We start from the raw sequence: 20,192 nt of genomic DNA, 5'->3' as shown, positions 1-20,192 counted from the left end.
TTTGAGTTTTGTACAGGGCACATGTGCAGAACAATACAACACCACACAAGACATGGACATACAGTATTTCAACAACATTAAATCAGACAGATACCAATGCATACAATGGAAAAGAATCAGTTCCAGTAGCTGTAAACAATATAACTCCACACTACTATCAAAAAGCCCAAACAAAGCTCAGGCGGGAGCTGAACAGACACCAAGCATGACATATAATATCGCCACTGCAGACTGAGAGGCATCATCAAAGACACTGTTAGCCACAGCAAGATGATTCTGACCTGATTTAGCATCAGTTTTGCGGCACCGTGCAGACGTTTCAATTAGTGGTGGCGCTTTCAAATGTTTACTCAAACCTCTTACGTCTTCAAAAAAGAATTCACAGAAACGCAGATGCTTAATTAGTTCAAAATATCTTGCGATGAGAATTTTACATCAGGACAATTCATTTGATGATTTGTTTACATGGGTACAAACACCCTGGCAGGCACTTTCCACTAAGGATCTTTTTTTTATGCTAGGGAGAGCCAGTGTTAGAGCAATGTTGCATTCAACAGCATGTCTCATACACCAGTTGAGAATAATGGTTAGAGGTGGATTTTTCTGAAACTCACTAAGGCATATTACAAACAACAGTACAACTCATGCATGGAATGTATTACAGCTGAAATAGTAACTGACTGTATCTCATATCCCGTGTTGTTAGCTTTGCTGCGTCATCATAATAATGTTGGTCCAAAATCAACATTGCAGCTGACCCATCAGGATGTTATGATGTCATAGCTTTGCAATATGGTGAAAAGAAAGTTTTGTTTAACGAGGGGCTTTTCTTTTTATGTTTTTTTAATTTAGTAAGTCATAAAGTATTATAAATATATCATCAAGTTAGGTTTGCTATTTTCTAAAGGTTGCTCATGTTGATTTTTTGTGATAATTTTTAAAAGCATTAGCTAACTTCTTGGCTAATGCTAACAGTGACCTCAGACAATGTCACTGGTCTGCTGATCCTGGACCGATGTTATTGTGACGACGCAGGGAAAACACCAACACAGAGACATCATCTGTGTTAATGCAGAAGCCTTCATTTAAAGGTAAGAGTATAGCTTTTAAGCTAGCTAATCATAAGAGTTTCGGTTAGCTAACCGCTAACGTTACATAAGCTATATAATAATTTTAATTTTATTTGTTAATTTTAAAAATGTACAATATGTACCTTAAAAATACAATCTGTTTGCAAACTACATTTATCTTTATCTTATATTGCACAACTCTCTAGATGACGGAGGCCCGCAAGTGACATGGGAGAAAAAAAAAATTAAGATGAACTTTTGCGAGATCTTGCAAAACTAACTCGGGATCTCGCAAAAGTTTTGCGAGATCTCGCAAAAGTTTTAGCCGCATTCGGAGGCCGCCAGCTCGAAGCCGACCGGGAGGTCGAGGCACCATGTGCCGGGAGAGTGGTGTTCCCCCCGGCTATAGTAGGTCTCGACCTCCCGTTAGCTTCGAGATGGTGGGTGTCAGACGTCTCCGAAAACGTCGGAGCACTTTTGCAAATATGTGATGTCTTGTAAATCGAGCAGATATTTGACGTTTACACAGCTACATTCACACCTCAAAATATCTTAAAAGTTTATTTTGTGACCCAGAAAGAGTAATATTACAACTAAGTAGCTGCCGCCATTATTGGAATTCAACTTTTGCGAGATCCCGAGTTACCTTTGCGAGATCTCGCAAAAGTTCATCTTAATTTTTTTTTCTCCTATGTCCCTTGCGGGGCTCCGTACTTGATGATAAGAGCATCTGCTGGACCGTTAAGCGTTTCTGAAGGAACTGTAAAGCCCCTTCTCACTTCATATAAATGTATGCCATTAGTTAAAGAGCTTGGAAAGAAAGCAACTTTACTTCTTTAAATTTCGATTGCTAACTGAATGCTCAGACAACATCACTGGATCAACGTTATTATGATGATGCAGGAAGAACACCAACACAGAGATATCAGATCAACCGTGTTACTGAGTGGCTGCATGTTTAAAATCAAAGAGTATCTAAGAATGTAGATGTGCAGGGCTTTATGTACCTATCCATTTAAAGAAGATAAGGTATAGTGTGATCATGTGATCATTTGAGATTTTATTGATTGGGTGTATTTTTACCTTGATTTCTCAATTTCTCAGGTTACATAAATGGAGAAAAATGTATTCAAGAAATGAGTAAAAACATTAAAGACATCAAAAACATTCTGTTTGTGCTGAGGATTTCCTTAGGGAAAAATATTTCTGTAATTTCAGGTAATTAGGGGTTAAAACAGACCCCCCTGACCTTTAAAGACAGACACAAAGACAGCCACCTTTGCATGAATGCAAATGCTTCTGTCCTCTTCTGTGAAATCTGTGAGCAACACATTGCAGTGGCAAGACAATAAAAGCATATGAATACATCATGCAGGGGTGAAAACAATGTAGCATCACTTATAACAAGTATCCGATCCATCTCTATCCCCGCCTTCTCTTTTCATTCACTTTCATCATCTACTCCTGGCTGCCACCTACTGCTTAATATTCCTACCACTTTCTCCAGCATTTTTCATCACCTTACCTTGACTCTAAACTCTAAAGCAGTCACAGCCCTTAATTAACTCCTGCCCAACCCTGCTGGGTTTCTGCTGGCTTGACACAACCTCTGGCTTTCATAGTAGAGGTCAGATCTCTGAGACTGAGATCAACTCATTATTTTTCATACAACGTGGCAGCTTAAAAATAAATGAATAAATGGAAAAGTTGCTTATAAAGTAGCACTTTATAATACAGCCTACGACTAACAGTATTCCATTTCAAATGACAATAAAGGGGTGAAGTTTTTAGAGAAAAGAATAAAGTAATAAAGTAAAGAATAAAGTACGTAATTTTAGTGGGTGGAAATTTCCATGTGTTTCGGTACAAACACAAACGATATTTCTTTAGTTTATTTTGTTAGTATGCAGTACATTTATGGATGCAGCCCGTATTATAGAGAGGTTTAACCTTCCAACCTTAAATTGTAACTACATGTCAGTTTTTTGGTGGGCATGATGAATTTTTGATAATAGAAGTACATATTCCTACTTATTCAAAAAACCCTTAAGAAAACAAGCATTGGATTATAACCACCCTTTTTAGTGAATCTAAGTATTTATAGGTTTAAAAAATTACATTATAATTTTAGATAAAATACCATAAAATTGCATTTTATGGTATTTTATAGTAGAGAATTAAACTGTTAGTAACAGGCCATATTATAAAGTGCTATTGAAAAATTCAATTTTTGCACAGTTCTGACTGCTAAATGACATCATAACCACTATTTTTAGCTGATTTAAGTAAAAATTCCACGGGTTGGAATTTTCTTTATTTGCTTTCTTGTTAAGACTTTGATAAAAGGCGATTGCCAGTCTCACACAATGTATATAATTAACACTACTGCAGCAGCTGGCTAACTTAGCAAAAGTGTTTGAAATACATCATCTGCCACTCTTCAAAAGTTACAGTATCTGCCATTAAACTCATTCATATTGTATTTTGTACAAAATCTAGGGAGTAAATACATAATAGTTGTCTTACAGAGAAATCAAGATCTTTTACAATGCTGGATAATCATCAGAAGTTTCTTGCAAATCTTGTCACATCAGCTGTAATTCCTTTTTTTCTTGTTAATGAGGTAAATGGTCTGCATTTATATAACACACTTCTACTCTCATTAAACTTTACAATACGCCCATTCACTGTGTGTGTTCTTATAACACTTTTACTGTGCCATATACACACTAACTTTTTGGAGTTCATTATTTTTCCCAATAAAACTTAAGAAGCTTGGATTACCCTGAACTTCCAAATGATGACAACTTTCTCTACCTCAACAACCCACTACAAGTATTTTACAAAAACACTGAAATCCACAGAAGCTATTAGAACTTGATAACTCCGTTTTAAATAATACTCATCAGCTATTAGCCGTAAGCACTTCTAAAGTATATGTAAAACTAAAAACTGTCAGTATTGAATGTATTGGCACTAAAATGTATTTCAGTGGGAATACATTTAATTCTGCAGCCTTCGGGATCTACGAAATTTAACTGAACTGAACAGAAGTGATTGAGGACTTTCATGTCTGATTGCTTATCTAAGTAAAGAAATTGTTTGGTACGCTAAGTTAGCTGGCTGCTTTACAACATTCAAATACCTCTACTCAAAACTCCCAACAAGAAAGTATGTTTTGTAAAATGAGGAATCATTTATTTATTTAAAGATGGCAGTGTAGCATTTTAGCTAAGTAGTTATACAAGTTCTAATTAGCAATTAGCTACTGTTACTGCTAACAGTAGCTATTAGCTGCTGTTTTTAAGTGAGCAAATCTACACCGTAATTTTCATTTTATATTCTAATTTAAGAAATGGACTATATATACTTTAAAAATACAATCTGTTTGCATACTACATTTGTATTTATCTTGTATTGCACAACCTTCCAGAGGATAAGAGCATCTGTTGGACTGTTAGGTGTCTCAGAAGTAACTGTAAAGCCCCTTCTCACTTCATATAAATGTATGCCATTAGTTTCTTTTTCCATGTTACACTGTTATCCAATGCCACACAGTTTTAGAAGTTTTTTACTGTTTCAAACGTCCCTTGTTAGTGGTAATACTGGAGATGTGGAATCTTTCCCTTCAAAACCCACCCCTGTAGTTCACTGAGAACTCCTGCTGTGTTTACTGCAAGGCTCCCCGGGGTCTTTGGTTGCTCCACCATAAACATCAACTCCATTCTCAGCCCAGGGTACCACACTGCCCTGGGTTATTTTGCCACATCGGGCTAAGCTGGCCACCTGGTTGGACGTCAGGACCCGGTCCCAAAGACCCACCTGGGACAACTCTCCAACCAAGGCTTGGGATGAGTCAAAACCTCCACCCAGGGAATCCTGGAGAAAAAAACAAATACACATACCTAAAATAAATGCACTTTTATTTCTAATGCCTATGAGCACAGCTTTATCTTTTTTGTTGCCTTTGGCAAGAGCGTGGATTTGAATTTTGGGAAATGAAAAAGATGTGGTGATCAGTATGAACACAAGCCAAGAAACAAAAGCAGACATGTGGGGCGGGCTCTTTTAACTACCAGCTCTGTATCCATCACACATACACATCTCATTTATAGCATCACATCTTAGCGCAGTATCTGAATGCAGGCAAGCAGAAAATATAATTCATGGATTTGCTTACTTTCTCAAAGTCACTGATGCTTTCATTTTCTAGTTTTAATTACAGCTAACAGAGAAGCCAATAGGTGAGCAGAGCCACAGCCGCAGTGGCTAAACTTTTGACTGTGCTGTACTCAGGAGGACTCGCCAAATGAACTTTTTCTCTAAGCTTCTTGTCTGCTTTTAACCAGCTAAAACTTTAGTTACTTAATTATGTAATTTATTCACCTGCTCTTGCCCGAGAATGAGCACTCCATCAGGTCGAATGTGATGTCCAGCGGCTAGTCCGTGACCTTCTCCCTTCAGCCTCCCCCCTTGGTAGGCCTGCCACACTCCTCCCTTTTGTGTCCAGCTCACACAGATGTGCTGCCAGCTGCCCCTGGAGAGGTTCAGAGGCAACTGAGCCACCTAAGAAGAGAGGAACAAAAGGGCAGTCTAGATGAAGCAGATGTCATTGTGAGAGGTTTTGTGAGTGCCACAGTTCTGAAGGTAAGGCGGGTCATCAGACAGCTTGTGCTGAGATTGCATTTGCATGAAAGAAATGCAGCTCTAAAGTCATAAGACAGCCCTTAGACACCTTTTGATGCTAAAGTTCTAAAGATGGCTCTTATACAGCTTTTAACTTGTACCAAAGACATTCTGTTACCTCCAAGGACACACAACTTTTTCTCCAGGCATCTATTACCATAATGACTTCATTGGATTGTGCCTAAAGCCACTGCACTGCGCTACACTACCCTGCCACCCAAGGTGGTATCTCAGTTTATCATTTAAACACATGAATGGGGTTATTTAGCTTGTCTAAATTGGCTGTTTCGTTTGATGTGTTCTGCTTATTTGTATGCTAATTCAAAGCACTTTTTCTTCCTCAACAGACAGTAGAAATTCAAATTTAGGCTATAATTTTTTATCGATCCATCCATCTATTCTTAACAGCTTCCCAGCTGTCACAGGGCAAGAGGTGGGGTACACATTGGGCAGGTCGTTAGTCTGTAGCAGGGCTAACACACAGAGAGGCAACCATTCACACCTATAGCCGTTTTTGAACCACCAGTTAACCTAACAAACGTGTCTTTGGACGGTGATCGGAAGAGTCCCTGAAGAACATGCAAACTCGACACAGAAAGGCTCCAGCTGACGAGTGGATTTAAACCATTACCCTTTTATGGTTTTTATGTACCCCACTAGTGGCAAACATTGTACATGAGTGCCTTTAAGGTTTTAATCATCAAATAGATCATGGCTCTCTTCCACGGTGTGTCTGTTATCTCGTTTTCCTCCCATCACCCCCAAGCTAGAATATGGCTGCTCTTCCCCTTTTCTTCCTGTTAAAAGGGAGTTTTTCCTTCCCACTGTCACCAACTGCTTTTCAAAGGTGGTTGTTTGAACCTTGAACCTTGATTGTTGAGGTTTTCTCTCTGTTACTGTAGGGTGTTTACAAGATAAAGCACATTTGGGTGACTGTTGTCTGATTTGGCACTATATAAATAAAACTGAATTGAACCGAAAAATCATTTGAAAAAAGGCTGAGAAGCTCCCTTGAAAATCCAGAGGACTACAGAGAAGTTGTGAAATAGGTATTCACTCCCCACACTGTCAGAGACTCTCAGTACCTTGTCATTGATGAGCAGCTCAGCAGGAGCGTGCAGGCCTTGCAGCAGCACCAGTTCATTCGGCTGTTCGGGGACAGCGTACGACACGGGGGTCCCGATGCCTCTCTCCGCGGGACGCAGCCACAGGCAGATGGTGAAGGCCCGCAGCTTTGGCATGGAGTGCGTCACAACAGCGTACATGTAGTTTGTCCGTGTTGGGAAGGACAATCTGTAGCCCTCTGGGAAAGAATGCCCTGAGAAACCTGGGGAAGTGACAGAGAGTGTAAAGAGAAACCAGTTAAGCAGATCAAACAGTTTCCCAGCTTTTATTATATAACTGCATTTTCGTCACAGCATCTGATGTGTTTTTTAAGCTGGGTATGAATTTTATAGTCTTTCTCATCTTTTTTTTTCTTTTACACAAGTTGAACATGATTTATTCATTATAATGAAAGCCCATGGCTTGATTTGATTAAAAGCAAAAGAAAGTCGAACCTCTAGGGTTATTTTTTATGCCAGATTATTTCTCATCATTAGTAACTTAATTCATTTTGTGAGTGATTAATCAGTCACTCGTCATTTCTCTCATCATTTTAAAATTCTTTTTCATTAATGCACATTAAAATGCGGCTGCACACAAATGCGAATGTTCTGCTTTTTTCTTCCATTTTTCCCCCTTTGCAATGATGCCGTACCTTCCTCCAGCCCTGAGATTCGGTGGTGTAGTTTATTGATGCCCCGCTCGATTTCCTGATTGTGTTTCTCTGTTTCCAGCCTCAAGGCTTTTCTCTCTTTCTCGAGAAGCTGCACCTTCTTCTCCAGCTCGACCTCTAAGTCGTCCATCCTCCAGGAGCTGTCAGAACCATCTCTATGCCCAGGATCAGGCAACCTTTCTGGGCCGCCAGACATCCCACCTTCCTCTGGCACTCCGGAGGTGTTGCTGTCTGTCTGGTTGTGAGGAAATGGGCCAATATCTGACTGCAGAGGAGGGAGTCAGTGGAAGAAAACTTGGTCAGAATGTGGTTTATAAAGTCTAAGGATGAAATAAAAGTGCACAGTCTCTATGGAAGGGGCTGTTTAGTAATTCTAGCAGTATGGGTATTATATGAAAAAAAAAAGAAGCAGCAACAAGTTCTTTATCCAAACTTCATGTACATCCTAACTCTGAACTCTAACACTAAAACTATGTTTTGGGGAAAAGGAAAAAGAACACTTCTGGAGAATTTAAAGGACTGATTTAATAAGGAGTCTTTATATGCTGTGGATAGGTTTAAAAAATTTTCCACTTAAAAGAACACATCAGCATTTTGGGAAGCATGTTTTCTGAGTGTGTGTGAGTCTATTTCTATCCTGTTGCACAGTTTGCTTGGTTGGCATGCAGGCAAACATAGTCTGGCACAAACTCTAACAAGAAGAGAATGTTATATTTTTATACTTTGGCTTTTTATTTCATATATGTAACATACTGTATATCAATCTTAACAGACCATCAAGGCTTTTGCATCTGTCCCTGCTTCACTCATATGTATATATACTGTATATCACTATCCTCGCTAGTGTCTTAGCTTCAATTTTTCCAGATGCCTTTTGTTGGAGAAGTGCAACTTTCTCAGTTCCCAAAAGGTTGATTCTGTTCATCTGGACGTAGTATTTTCAGTCACTCATCCAAGTCACTTCTTCAGTCTCAGCTGACCGCAGGTTTCCCCAATCTTATAAACAGTACATTTGAAGAACAATGGGCTGTGAGGTCAGTTCCTTGATCATTAACATGCAAATTCTCTCAGTTCTTTGTAAGTTTACTCCAGCTGACTAGACTCATTTTGCATCAAGGTTTATTCTGCTTTTTTCCTGGATTACCTGACTTTTTCTGCTCCTCTCCCTGCCCACTCTCTGTCTGCCACACGCCCTACTAAACTCTAACTGCGAGCCGATCTCCAGTTCCCCAAACACCTGCTTCAGTTCAGCCTACCTGCAAACAGAGTACGCCCCCCTTTTTTTCAGTCTTCAGACAGCCAGGTCAGTACAAAGCAGGCAGATATAAGGGAGTTAGATTATCTCAGCTCTTGGCAAAAATTCTAAATAAATGTATTTCTATATAATATTCCTCTAAACTGTTTTTTTATATTCTTAATAATAGTGGATCTCTGTGTTTTAGAGGCGCCACAGTATAGTGATTTACACATTTGCCTAGCAAGCAAAAGATCCTCAGTTTAAATGCAGAAGGAGACACAAATCCCTTTGGTGTTGTGTGAGAGAGGGCATCCAGAGTAAAAAGTCTGCCTGCTGTGGTGACACCTTGCGAATAAGGGAGCATCTGAAAGCAGCTTTATTGAATCTCTAAGTTCACCGCAGCTAAACATTGACATGTTTTTCCTTCATTGCCCATTATTTACCCTGTCAGCTGCTATTCTCAGTTTTAAGGCTTCGCTTTCCACTAAAAAAAAACTGAACCATGAATAAAGCAGTCTAAACTTAATAGCACTTGTTGCTCCAGAAAAAATGGCAAAAAAAATGTTTATCGAGTTCCTAAATAAGGTGAGTCATCTCACCAAATAACAGAAACTCACAATTCCATATTAATGTGATTCACTGAACACTCAAACCACAAAGGAAGCACTGAGGTAAATAAAGACTCAGCAAGTTTCCTCAAACCTGCTTGTCCAGGCTGTTCCCCGAGCACATTATTACATGGTATATGCAGTCTAAATATACAGAGATGCCTGGGAAATATACTATACTCATGAGAAACACACTGAACATGTATATGCAGCTTTAATGCATATTCAAGGTTTTTGATGGAGCAAAGATAGATGACAGATGGAATTTCCAATGAAATGCTCACAGCATTATATTAAGATGTACTTTAGCAGTCTCTCCAGCCATAAAAACACCACTTTATAGGACTGGGTGCATTTTCTGATAAAATCAGCAATAAAACTGTCAGCAAGGCTTTTTCCCGAAAGTTGCAATATGTCATTATTGTCAAGCTAAAACAAAAAAAAGCTTTAATCACTGATTCTGAAACAGATGTGTCGTCATGCTTCATTCATTGTTAATATTATGGGAAATAGTAACTGGTCTGGTTCTGGTTTATAGCACAGCTCTACTCTACTTAAGGACCCAACAGTATTCAACATGTCTCATTCACCCATTCACAAAAACACTTTTTTTCGTCTATGCTTAAGTGTTTTATATCTAACATTCACACATTAGAGAACAATTTCAGGCTCAGTATCTTACCCAAGGATACTTTGGCCTGCAGACTAGAGGCTGGAACAGCGAGAAATCAAACTACCAACCACTGGCGGATCGAGAAGATTTTACATGAGGGGCCAAAGATGGGGCAAGAGGTCTAGTCAGGGTGGCAGTCGCTCCCCTTGCCTCCCTGGTGATCTGCCCCTCCCACCACCTTTAGTAGAAGACCTGCTGTACCACCTGAGCTACCCTAAAAAAATGATGCTCACATTAGTTCTGCTTTATAAATCTGTACTGCAGCTCCAACTGTAACTGCTAGTACAGTTGTTGGCATGATCTCAGAGATGATTTGGAGAGTTTGTTTGAGGTTTTTGCCATATTTCTTTGTGTGCTATCTTGGCATTTCCATGAGAGTGGGTCTGTGAGGCTGTAGTTAAAAGCACAACAGTGCTTTGAGCAAAATGCAGACCGAGTTTCACATGTGAGGTTTTAACCTAATGTTGGTCACAGATGAAATATCAGCAGCACATCCAAATTAGACCTCATCCTGCAAATTTCAGGACATTCAGCAGTGGATGAAAACATAAGTGAAAATAAAGCACGCACAGTGGCACTGGAGCAAAAGTCAAGTCAGCCTCTGCAGTAATTAAATATTTTTATTCATGCTCCTGGCACACTAGTTTAAGAGAAGAAATGTCTTCTTTTATATGATTAGTAAAAAACTGATGCTTACTGTATAATACAGACAACCTATCTCTAATAATTGGCTATGTACCACAGGCCTTCAAGGTGGCTGTAGTTAAACCCTTACTTAAAAAGCAATCTCTAGACCCAGCTGTCTTAGCTAATTATAGGCCAATCTCCAACCTTCCTTTCATATCAAAAATCCTTGAAAGAGTAGTTGTCAAACAGCTAACAGATCATCTGCAGAGGAATGGCTTATTTGAAGAGTTTCAGTCAGGTTTCAGAGCTCATCACAGCACAGAAACAGCTTTAGTGAAGGTTACAAATGATCTTCTTATGGCCTCTGACAGTGGACTCATCTCTGTGCTTGTCCTGCTAGACCTTAGTGTAGCGTTTGATACTGTTGATCATAATATCCTATTAGAGCGATTGGAACATGCTGTAGGTATTACAGGTACTGCACTGCAGTGGTTTGTATCATATCTATCTAATAGACTCCAATTTGTTCAAGTAAATGAAGAGTCCTCTTCACACACTAAGGTCTATTATGGAGTTCCACAGGGTTCAGTGCTAGGACCAATTCTATTTACATTATACATGCTTCCCCTAGGCAGCATCATTAGAAGACATAGCATAAATTTTCACTGCTATGCAGATGATACGCAGCTCTATCTATCCATGAAGCCAGGTAACACACACCAATTAGTTAAACTGCAGGAATGTCTTAAAGACATAAAGACCTGGATGGCCGCTAACTTTCTGCTTCTTAATTCAGATAAAACTGAGGTTATTGTACTCGGCCCTGAAAATCTTAGAAATATGGTATCTAACCAGATTCTTACTCTGGATGGCATTACCTTGGCCTCCAGTAATGCTGTGAGGAACCTTGGAGTCATTTTTGACCAGGACATGTCCTTCAAGGCACATATTAAACAAATATGTAAGACTGCTTTCTTCCGTTTGCGCAACATCTCTAAAATTAGAAATATCCTGTCTCAGAGTGATGCTGAAAAACTAGTTCATGCCTTCATTACTTCCAGGCTGGACTACTGTAATTCTTTATTATCAGGATGTCCTAAAAACTCGCTGAAAAGTCTTCAGTTAATCCAAAATGCTGCAGCAAGAGTCCTGACAGGGACTAGGAAGAGAGAGCATATTTCTCCTGTTTTGGCTTCCCTTCATTGGCTTCCTGTTAAATCCAGAATTGAATTAAAAATCCTGCTCCTCACTTACAAGGTCTTAAATAATCAGGCCCCATCTTATCTTAATGACCTTGTAGTACCATATCACCCTATTAGAGCACTTCGCTCTCGCTCTGCAGGCCTACTTGTTGTCCCTAGGGTATTTAAAAGTAGTATGGGAGGGAGAGCCTTCAGTTTTCAGGCCCCTCTTCTGTGGAACCAGCTTCCAGTTTGGATTCGGGAGACAGACACTATCTCTACTTTCAAGATTAGGCTTAAAACTTTCCTTTTTGCTAAAGCATATAGTTAGGGCTGGACCAGGTGACCCTGAATCCTCCCTTAGTTATGCTGCAATAGACGTAGGCTGCCGGGGATTCCCATGATGCATCGAGTTTTTCCTTTCCAGTCACCTTCTCACTCACTATGTGTTAATAGACCTCTCTGCATCGAATCATATCTGTTATTAATCTCTGTCTCTCTTCCACAGCATGTCTTTATCCTGTTTTCCTTCTTTCACCCCAACCGGTCGCAGCAGATGGCCCCGCCCCTCCCTGAGCCTGGTTCTGCCGGAGGTTTCTTCCTGTTAAAAGGGAGTTTTTCCTTCCCACTGTCGCCAAAGTGCTTGCTCATAGGGGGTCATATGATATGATTGTTGGGTTTTTCTCTGTATTTAATATTGTGCTATCTACTGTACAATATAAAGCGCCTTGAGGCGACTTTTGTTGTGATTTGGCGCTATATAAATAAAATTGAATTGAATTGAATTGAATTGAACAATAATACCCAGAACGAGAAGGCTCTTTGATTTAAATTTTCAAGCACAGTGTGGTGCTTCTGCTGTAATATATTGAAGCTAATGTGTTAATGCTAATGGGATATATTCAATTCAGATTAATTGCTCTCCTGATACATGGGGAGACATCATGACAGTTATTTTTCTTTTTTTTTTCTGGTTGTACAAATATTTGGGCATAGCTGGCTGTATTAGCAGCTGCAGCAGACTAGACATGATGCAAAACAAGTCCTGGAGACCACATGCAAGAAGAAAGCTAGGTTCATGGGATTTAACCAGTGCTTTCCACCTTTGACCACCAGTTCACAAGGTCTGAAAAAAAGAAAAAATCCATATCTCCCACAGAAGCAAAGCAAATAGCTCCAGTATGTAGAAACGGGACTTGGATGGTAGAAGAAACAGTTTGGGGGGGTACGTGGGTGAAAGAAAAAACAAGAGAAAAATAGCAACAGTGCAGGAATTCAACTCAGGCACAACTTAAGTTCTGTGAGAACAGGGATGAAAGCCTTCTGACAGCAGTGTAGGGTGATAAGGTTATGTGTGACAGATCACATGCATGCATCCTATAGAGGTTTTCTCTGACAGTGGCAACGCAGAAACAACAGACCGAACAAAGGAAGTGACCCACCACACAAGCATGTCCTACATAAACTACATCTGAAGAGCAGAACTGCAGGGAAACACAATCAGCCTGTGTTTGGACCAAACAAACAGGAACCTCCTGAATTATTCATGTCATTTCTTTAGCCCCAAAATGAGGTTATCCTTCATCTGAATCTGGTCAAGTAAGAGTGTGTTTGATGTCACTCTGCTACCTTCTTTCCTTCACTGTCTCCTGCTCTCCCTGCACGCCTCACTCTTCACCCTTTCCATTATTTTATCATTTCAGTTCTGGAATTAGCAACAGTGCATGTGGGCTTCATTACGTATGTCAGGTGTGATGACATGGAGAAAATTAGGTGTTATTAACAACTGACACAAACACTGTAGCAGATAGTTCACTGAAAAAAATAAACCCCTTGCTTTCATGGGTCATATCCATAAATCCTAAAGGGAGCTCTAGAGTAAAGAAGAAATAAACAGCTAGGTGTCTTCACAGTGGCCAGCACGGAGGAGTGTGTTATAAATATTTAAAACAGCTCCCTCTCCATCAGTCTTACACTGTGGAGATTCTTCTTTGTGCCCTCAGGTCCCTGTGGTGACTAAATACTGCTCCCTGGGATTAATTACATCTCGATCAAGTGCTGCTTGATTTGTATGCAGAGGGTGGTTTGTGTGCTTTTCTCGACACTCTACCTACCTCCAGTTTCTCTATACGGTCTTTGAGCTGAGTTATAGCCTGCTCCAGTTCATCCACAGCTCGCACTGTGAGCAGGTGGGCACCGTCGGAGGTCGCAGACGGGCTGTCCCGCACCATGATCCGGTCCAGGTGCGCCTCCTGCGCCGCGCCTTTGCCTCCTCGCAGCGCCGCGGAGCTCCCACGTCTTCCCGCGCTGCTGCTGCTCCTACCACTTTTCCCGTCCAGCCCCTTCTCACACTCGGACAGCTTCCCCGTCAGCTCCCTGATGGTCCGCTGGTCTGTTAAGATTTGGTCCTTCTGCTGCAGAACGGTCTGCCGGAGCTCCTCCGCGGTGGTGCGGAGGTAGCCCCAGTCTTCGCCTGCGTACAACGACGGGTCGTCCGCTTGTTGCTGAAAGTTTTTCGGGTTGCACTCCCCGGCTGGGATCGGAGTGCAGATCAGCCGACTGACGGTCGGGTCATGTCCGGTGAGTCCGGTGACCCCGTCCAGCCCGCCGAGCCCGATGTTGAAGGTAGGCGCTTCTGAATCGGGCGTTTCAGAACCGTGGAGAGCACCCAGGGAGCCGGGCCGGGCCACGGAGCCCGCAGCGGCGGGTGTCTGCGCTGCGGCGTCCGGGTACAGCGAGTGGTTGTCGACTGCTGGTTGCTGTTGAGCCGCAGCAGCCTTGGAGGATCCGGTGTGGACAGCCGCGATGATGCAGATAACCGCTCCGATGAAGGCCACCATCCCGGCGGCCAATATAATAACGATGAACTTCAGGGTGGCGGCGGGGGCGATCGATTATTAGAAAAATCTAATAACAATACTAATAATAATAACACTCCTTATCTGCAAGAAATAAAAAAGAAATCTTGCCACCAAATAAAGCTAAATAAAGTGTGAAATGACTGAAGTTTAGTCTGTATAAATGAGAGAGAGGGACAAAAATCACTCCTCACATCCCGCTTTAAGAGAAAAAAAACAGGCGATGGAAAAATGAGAGTTCCGCACCATAATTGAGTGATCACGGAGTCAACAGAAAATATCAGAAGCAGATCGTGTGTTTCACCTCCTCCTCCTCCTGTTCAGCGCGCATGTCCTCGGTTTTCAGGCAAAAAATCCAGCCTGTTAATGCCGAGACGGAATCACGAGGGGGAGAGAGATGGAGGAGAGAGAGGAGAAGTTAAATGTAAAAAAAAAAAAAAAAAAAAAATACAGAACACACCTGTCCCCCACCTGCACTGTTTAACAGCACAACTTTAACCTTTGGGCAGGGCGGTTTGCGACCCTTTTCTCCCCCGTTTTCATAGATAAATTTTATTTTGCAGAATACATGCAAAGAAATTTTGGAGGAGAGGTGATTTTGTTCTTTCCATTTTCACTTCAGCTTCCATCAAATTCTGAGCCAGCTTTGTCCTGCATACATACATAAAAAAAAACTCCCATTACACGAGAAAATTAGTTTTTCGGCCCTTTGGCTACTGCTATATTTTCCAGCTCAACAACACATTACAGACCGGCTATACTGTAATGTGATGTGTGCAGAGCCATAATTCACCCCGGAGGCTCCCTGTGGAACAGCGCCCCAGCAGCAGAGATGACAGAATGATGACCCTAGTGTGTGTGTGTGTGTGTGTGTGTGTGTGTGTGTGTGTGTGTGTGTGTGTGTGTGTGTGTGTGTATGTGTGTGAGATAAAGACCCGGAACTAATAAGAGGTTTCATTACACCGTGTGATGCACACTCTTAATTAAAAAAAATGTATTTATGCATGCGCTTTAGATAGAAAATGGGAGCCAGCATATAGGCTGGTGTGGGAACAATCTCTCTGTGAGGGATGTCTGTCTCCCTGGTATGAAAATGAGCGTTGCAGCATGCATTCTCACACTTGTAACAAGGGGATTTACCTTAAGACTGCTCAAAGTCACAGGTATTAAAGGCTCAAACTTAAGATAGGTGAGGGAGATGGCATCCAAGATGTCTGCTGTGGAAACAAACTCATGGGCTTCGCTAGATCTAGAATATTAAAAAAGATTAATGAGTCCTTTAGCTATGAAGAGAGGTAACTGAGAAATGTAAATAGAAACAAGTCACATTAAGTAGCACATAGTAAGTGTCTGAGCACTGCCGCAGTAGCATGTGTTATTGTAGCTTTCTTTCCAGAACATGTGAGTGTGCAAGTACTTCAACATACAGTGGGGGAAATAATTAGTTGATACCCTGCAGAAACTGTTGCATGGCCAACACAGAAAGACAGTCAACCACTCACACTTAAGAGCATGGAGACACCATGCAGAAAGGCTGAAAAATGAAAGATTTGAACCCAGGACCGCTCAAAAATCATTAAAAGAATAAATATTATGTAAAAACTATCAATTATTTTGAATGTTATTTAGTGACATAAGTATTTGATCGTGAAGGGAAACGAATTATTACTGGAGGTTGGAGAAACCCTTGTTGGCAAGTACAGCAGTAAGATGTTTCTTATAGTTGGTCATTGGGTTTGCACACATCTCAGGGAGGATTTTGGCCCACTCCTCTTTACAGAAACTTTCTAAATCCTTTTGGTTTCTTTGGTGTTGCTTAGCAACTTGAAGCATCAGCTCCCTCCAGAGATATTCTATTGTACTGAGGTCTGGAGACTGGCTAGGCATGACCTTGATGTGATACTTCTTTGAGTCACTGTCATGCTGGAAGGCCCATCCACGACCCATCTTCAGTGTTCTGGTTCAGGAAAGATCATCTAAGATTTTATGTCCATTGTCCCGTCAACGTGGTTAGTTATCCTGTAACCAGAAACATAGCTTCAAAGCATAATGTTTCCACCTCCATGCTTGACTGTGGGGATGGTGTTCTCTGGGTCATGCTCAGCATTTCTCTTTCTCCATGGCAGGCTGAGTTCATTGCAAACTGCTCGGTTTTGGTTTCTTCTGACCACAGCACTTCCTCCCAAACCTTCTCCGAATCAGATGTTCAGTGAAAAACAAAAGATGGGCCTCCTTGAGCAGTGGGACCTTGTGTGTGCTATAAGTTTTCAAACCAATGTGGTTACCAGTGGTGTTCTTGATGATTGTGGTCCCACTGTCTTCAGTTCATTAATGAGCTCCTCCCATGTAGTTTCTGACTTTTTTTAGTTTTATATTTCTTCAATTTCTGGATCATCAGACCAGCAGATCTCACCTTCTCACCAAGTTTCTTGTTGATGGTCTTATAGTCCATTCCAGCCTTATGCAGGTCTGCAATCATGTCCCTCACATCTTTTCACAGTTCTTTGGTCTGGCCCTTGGTGGTGGGGAGGTTGGATTGGAAGAAAGTGATTCTATGGATGGACGTGTTTTATGCACACATCGAGTTGAGATCAGGAGTATCAGTAACTGTGGGAGCTAGAATTGTGGCTGTTTTGGATCAAAGTGTTACTTGACTGAATGACATGTAAATTGATGTATAACTTTATGTAATGTGTGTTTTTTCTAGAATTTTGGCTGATATGTCTCTCTTTATTAAATTAAACTGCCATAAAAATGAGAGACTGTTCATTTCTTTGTACGTGAGCAGTTTGCAAGTGAGACTAACAACAGAGCCTTCAACATACAAGCATGCACAATATATTGCACACAAAACTGTATGATGTTGCCTGCAGTAATTCTTGTGGCTGTGAATGTTTTAAATGAACATTACATTATATTTTCTTTGGTTTCTTTGGATTTTTTTGTAAGCAAAATAAAGGGTCAGCCCTGTAGCATGGTTTGTTTTTAGTCCATTGAGCTGTATTATAAAAGATGTGAGTGCATTAAGAAGGCCAGTCTGGGTAAAGCATGCTGGACTCTGCTGCTGCTGGCCAGTTAATGATAGAAATGCAGTCCTGATCTATTACGTCTATAAAAGCTTTTGTGAGACTCTGTGCCCAGCATGTCTGAGCTCAGTTTATTATCTCAGTCACCCTTGACCTTTGTGTTGTGTGCTACTGCGCTGTTAGAGCTTTAAAGTTTTTTTTTCTGTGATAGAAATGTTTCATTTTGCTGTTGCACTTTTCGCACAGGGTTTTATCTGAAATCTACGAAGAGATTTCCTCAAAGCTTCTCAGTTTTGTCAGTAAAATATCCAAAAGTATTGCTTCTAATTCAAGAATCTTTGCTCTCTCTCTCTCTCTCTCTCGCTATATATATATATATATATATATATATCTATCACTGATTTTAGAACGATGGGTCTGTAATTTATTATAGCTTAAAAAATTAACCAAAGGTTTCACTAAGTGTTTCTGGACTCTGTGCCTGGCTTCTTCATCAGGATAAAAAAATAGAAGACAATCTATGCCCTAAAATTGACTAAAGGAATACATTATTGTCCATGCAACACCCACACCTCTTTCCTGGGAGTTCATGAGGAGTTCACTGACACTCATATGTTTAAAAAACAACCTACCGGCTGACAATAATACATCCATCTGACCTGCGAGATGAATGCAGTGCGTATTTCAGCTTGCCAGCAGGATGGTCGCGTACCAAAATGTGATAGATGAAGTAAAGAGATGAGTCGATAACCTTCCTCCCACACACTTGACACGTTGATCAAATATGGCAAGGCAACTCTGCCCCTGTCTTTCTGAACAATAGGTGAAAAGGTTTTCAAGTTTCTTTCCTTCCTTATGGCTATTTGTGGAAGAAAAAGCAATGATTATGTTTTATATACTTTATACTTATATACATCTTTCATATAGTTTCACTAGATATACACGATCAACTGCTGATTAATGCAAATATCTAATCAGCTGATCACAGGGCAGCACCTCATGTAGTCATTGTAAAGATGACTCGCTGAAGTTCAAACTGACCATGGTTGTTGGTGCCAGATGGGTTCATCTTACCTGCTGGGATTTTCCTACACAATCATCTCTAGGATTCGCAAAGAATGCTCCAAAAAACAGAAAATGTCCAGTGAGCAGCAGTTATCTGGGTGAAAATGGCAGAAGTCACAGGACAACGGCCAAATAACCACTCGTTACAACTTAAGGATGCAGAATAGTATCACACATTGAACATTAAAGTAGATGGGCTACATTAGCAGAAGATCACATCAGGTGCCAGTACTGTCAGCTAAGAGCAAAAAACTCAGGTTGATTTTCCAATGGGCTCACTGAAATTAGAAAGTGGACGTCTGGAGCAGTGTTGTCTGATCCGAGTCTTGGTTTCTGCCCTGACATTTAGATGGTAGGATCACAATTTGATGTAAACAATATGAAACCATGAAACCATCTCCGCATACTTAGTATCAAATGAGCATTGTTGAAACCACATCCTACCAACTATGGTCCGTGCAGACACCAGAAGTATGTTTTTTCTCATATCTGATGGGTGTTTTTTATTTTTTCATTTTTTAATGACTTTACCAATCAGTTTGTTTGTGTTGATCAGTGTTTTTTAAAAGCACAAATGTTTTGAGGTCCCAGGGGACCCAATCCAAAGCATCCAATACTGCATATGGACTTTTAATAAACTGAACAATTTGTTCCCTTAATTTTTGCCATGGGTACTACATTAACGTATCAGTATCGAGGTGGATATGAGCACTCTGTCAATCTTTTTAAAAAAGAAATATTCAGTTGACATAATGATATATTTCTTTCTTTAAATGACATTAGTTGTATAACTAATAACACTGCTTTGAGAAGAAACAGGTTCATTCATTCATTTTCATAAACCCTAAAAATAAGAATCATCAAGAATCTTTCAACGCTTTTACAACCTACAAGGCATATACACTGCCCCCGGACCACTGCTGATATAAAAATCAACTGGTATATGTATTAATCCAAGAAGAAAAGGAGAAAAAACTAGTGGCTGAAAAATGCTACTGTAAGAAATTGTACAATAGATAAACTATCAGTACGTACCTATGAGGAAACTGTTAGCCTTGATCTGGGGCAGGAAAGGAAAATCCTCAAATTCCGAGAGAAATTGTTGGATTTATTCTGTTATATTGAAAAAATATGGTTTTATATGATAATAACAGTGTAATTTTACAGTTTTTTTAATCATTTCCAACACTTTGTGAAAGCAGATATGTACTAAAGTCTTGAATAAAACATTCACTTCAGGTAACACCCACCTGAGCACACACAAAGCATGTGTCAGTGTGTTTTATGGTTGGGCCACGTTTAATTATTTACTCCTATCTTTCTCAGGCCATACCGGTGTTGATTACCACCTCACTGAGCTGCCTTCGCTCTTCAGCTCCACACC

The 20,192-nt window shown here is 40.5% G+C and overlaps 1 protein-coding gene across 1 annotated transcript; it reads right to left on the bottom strand.

Annotated features, from left to right (window-relative positions):
- Nucleotides 1–3,271: 3,271 nt before the first annotated feature.
- On the bottom strand, nucleotides 3,272–15,029 carry cbx6b (chromobox homolog 6b). Its single transcript, XM_063471466.1, has 5 exons — nucleotides 13,974–15,029; nucleotides 7,516–7,798; nucleotides 6,842–7,083; nucleotides 5,457–5,636; nucleotides 3,272–4,949 (listed from the first exon to the last, which is right to left on the bottom strand). The coding sequence occupies exons 1-5, from the start codon at nucleotides 14,697–14,699 to the stop codon at nucleotides 4,719–4,721; spliced, it is 1,662 nt and encodes a 553-aa protein (XP_063327536.1). The 5' UTR covers nucleotides 14,700–15,029; the 3' UTR covers nucleotides 3,272–4,718.
- Nucleotides 15,030–20,192: the final 5,163 nt, after the last annotated feature.

Source organism: Pelmatolapia mariae, linkage group LG4 (assembly GCF_036321145.2).
Source record: "Pelmatolapia mariae isolate MD_Pm_ZW linkage group LG4, Pm_UMD_F_2, whole genome shotgun sequence".
Classification (NCBI taxonomy): Eukaryota; Metazoa; Chordata; class Actinopteri; order Cichliformes; family Cichlidae; genus Pelmatolapia; species Pelmatolapia mariae.
Note: the sequence above shows the minus strand (reverse complement) of the source record. Positions and strands in the feature narration are given on the sequence as shown.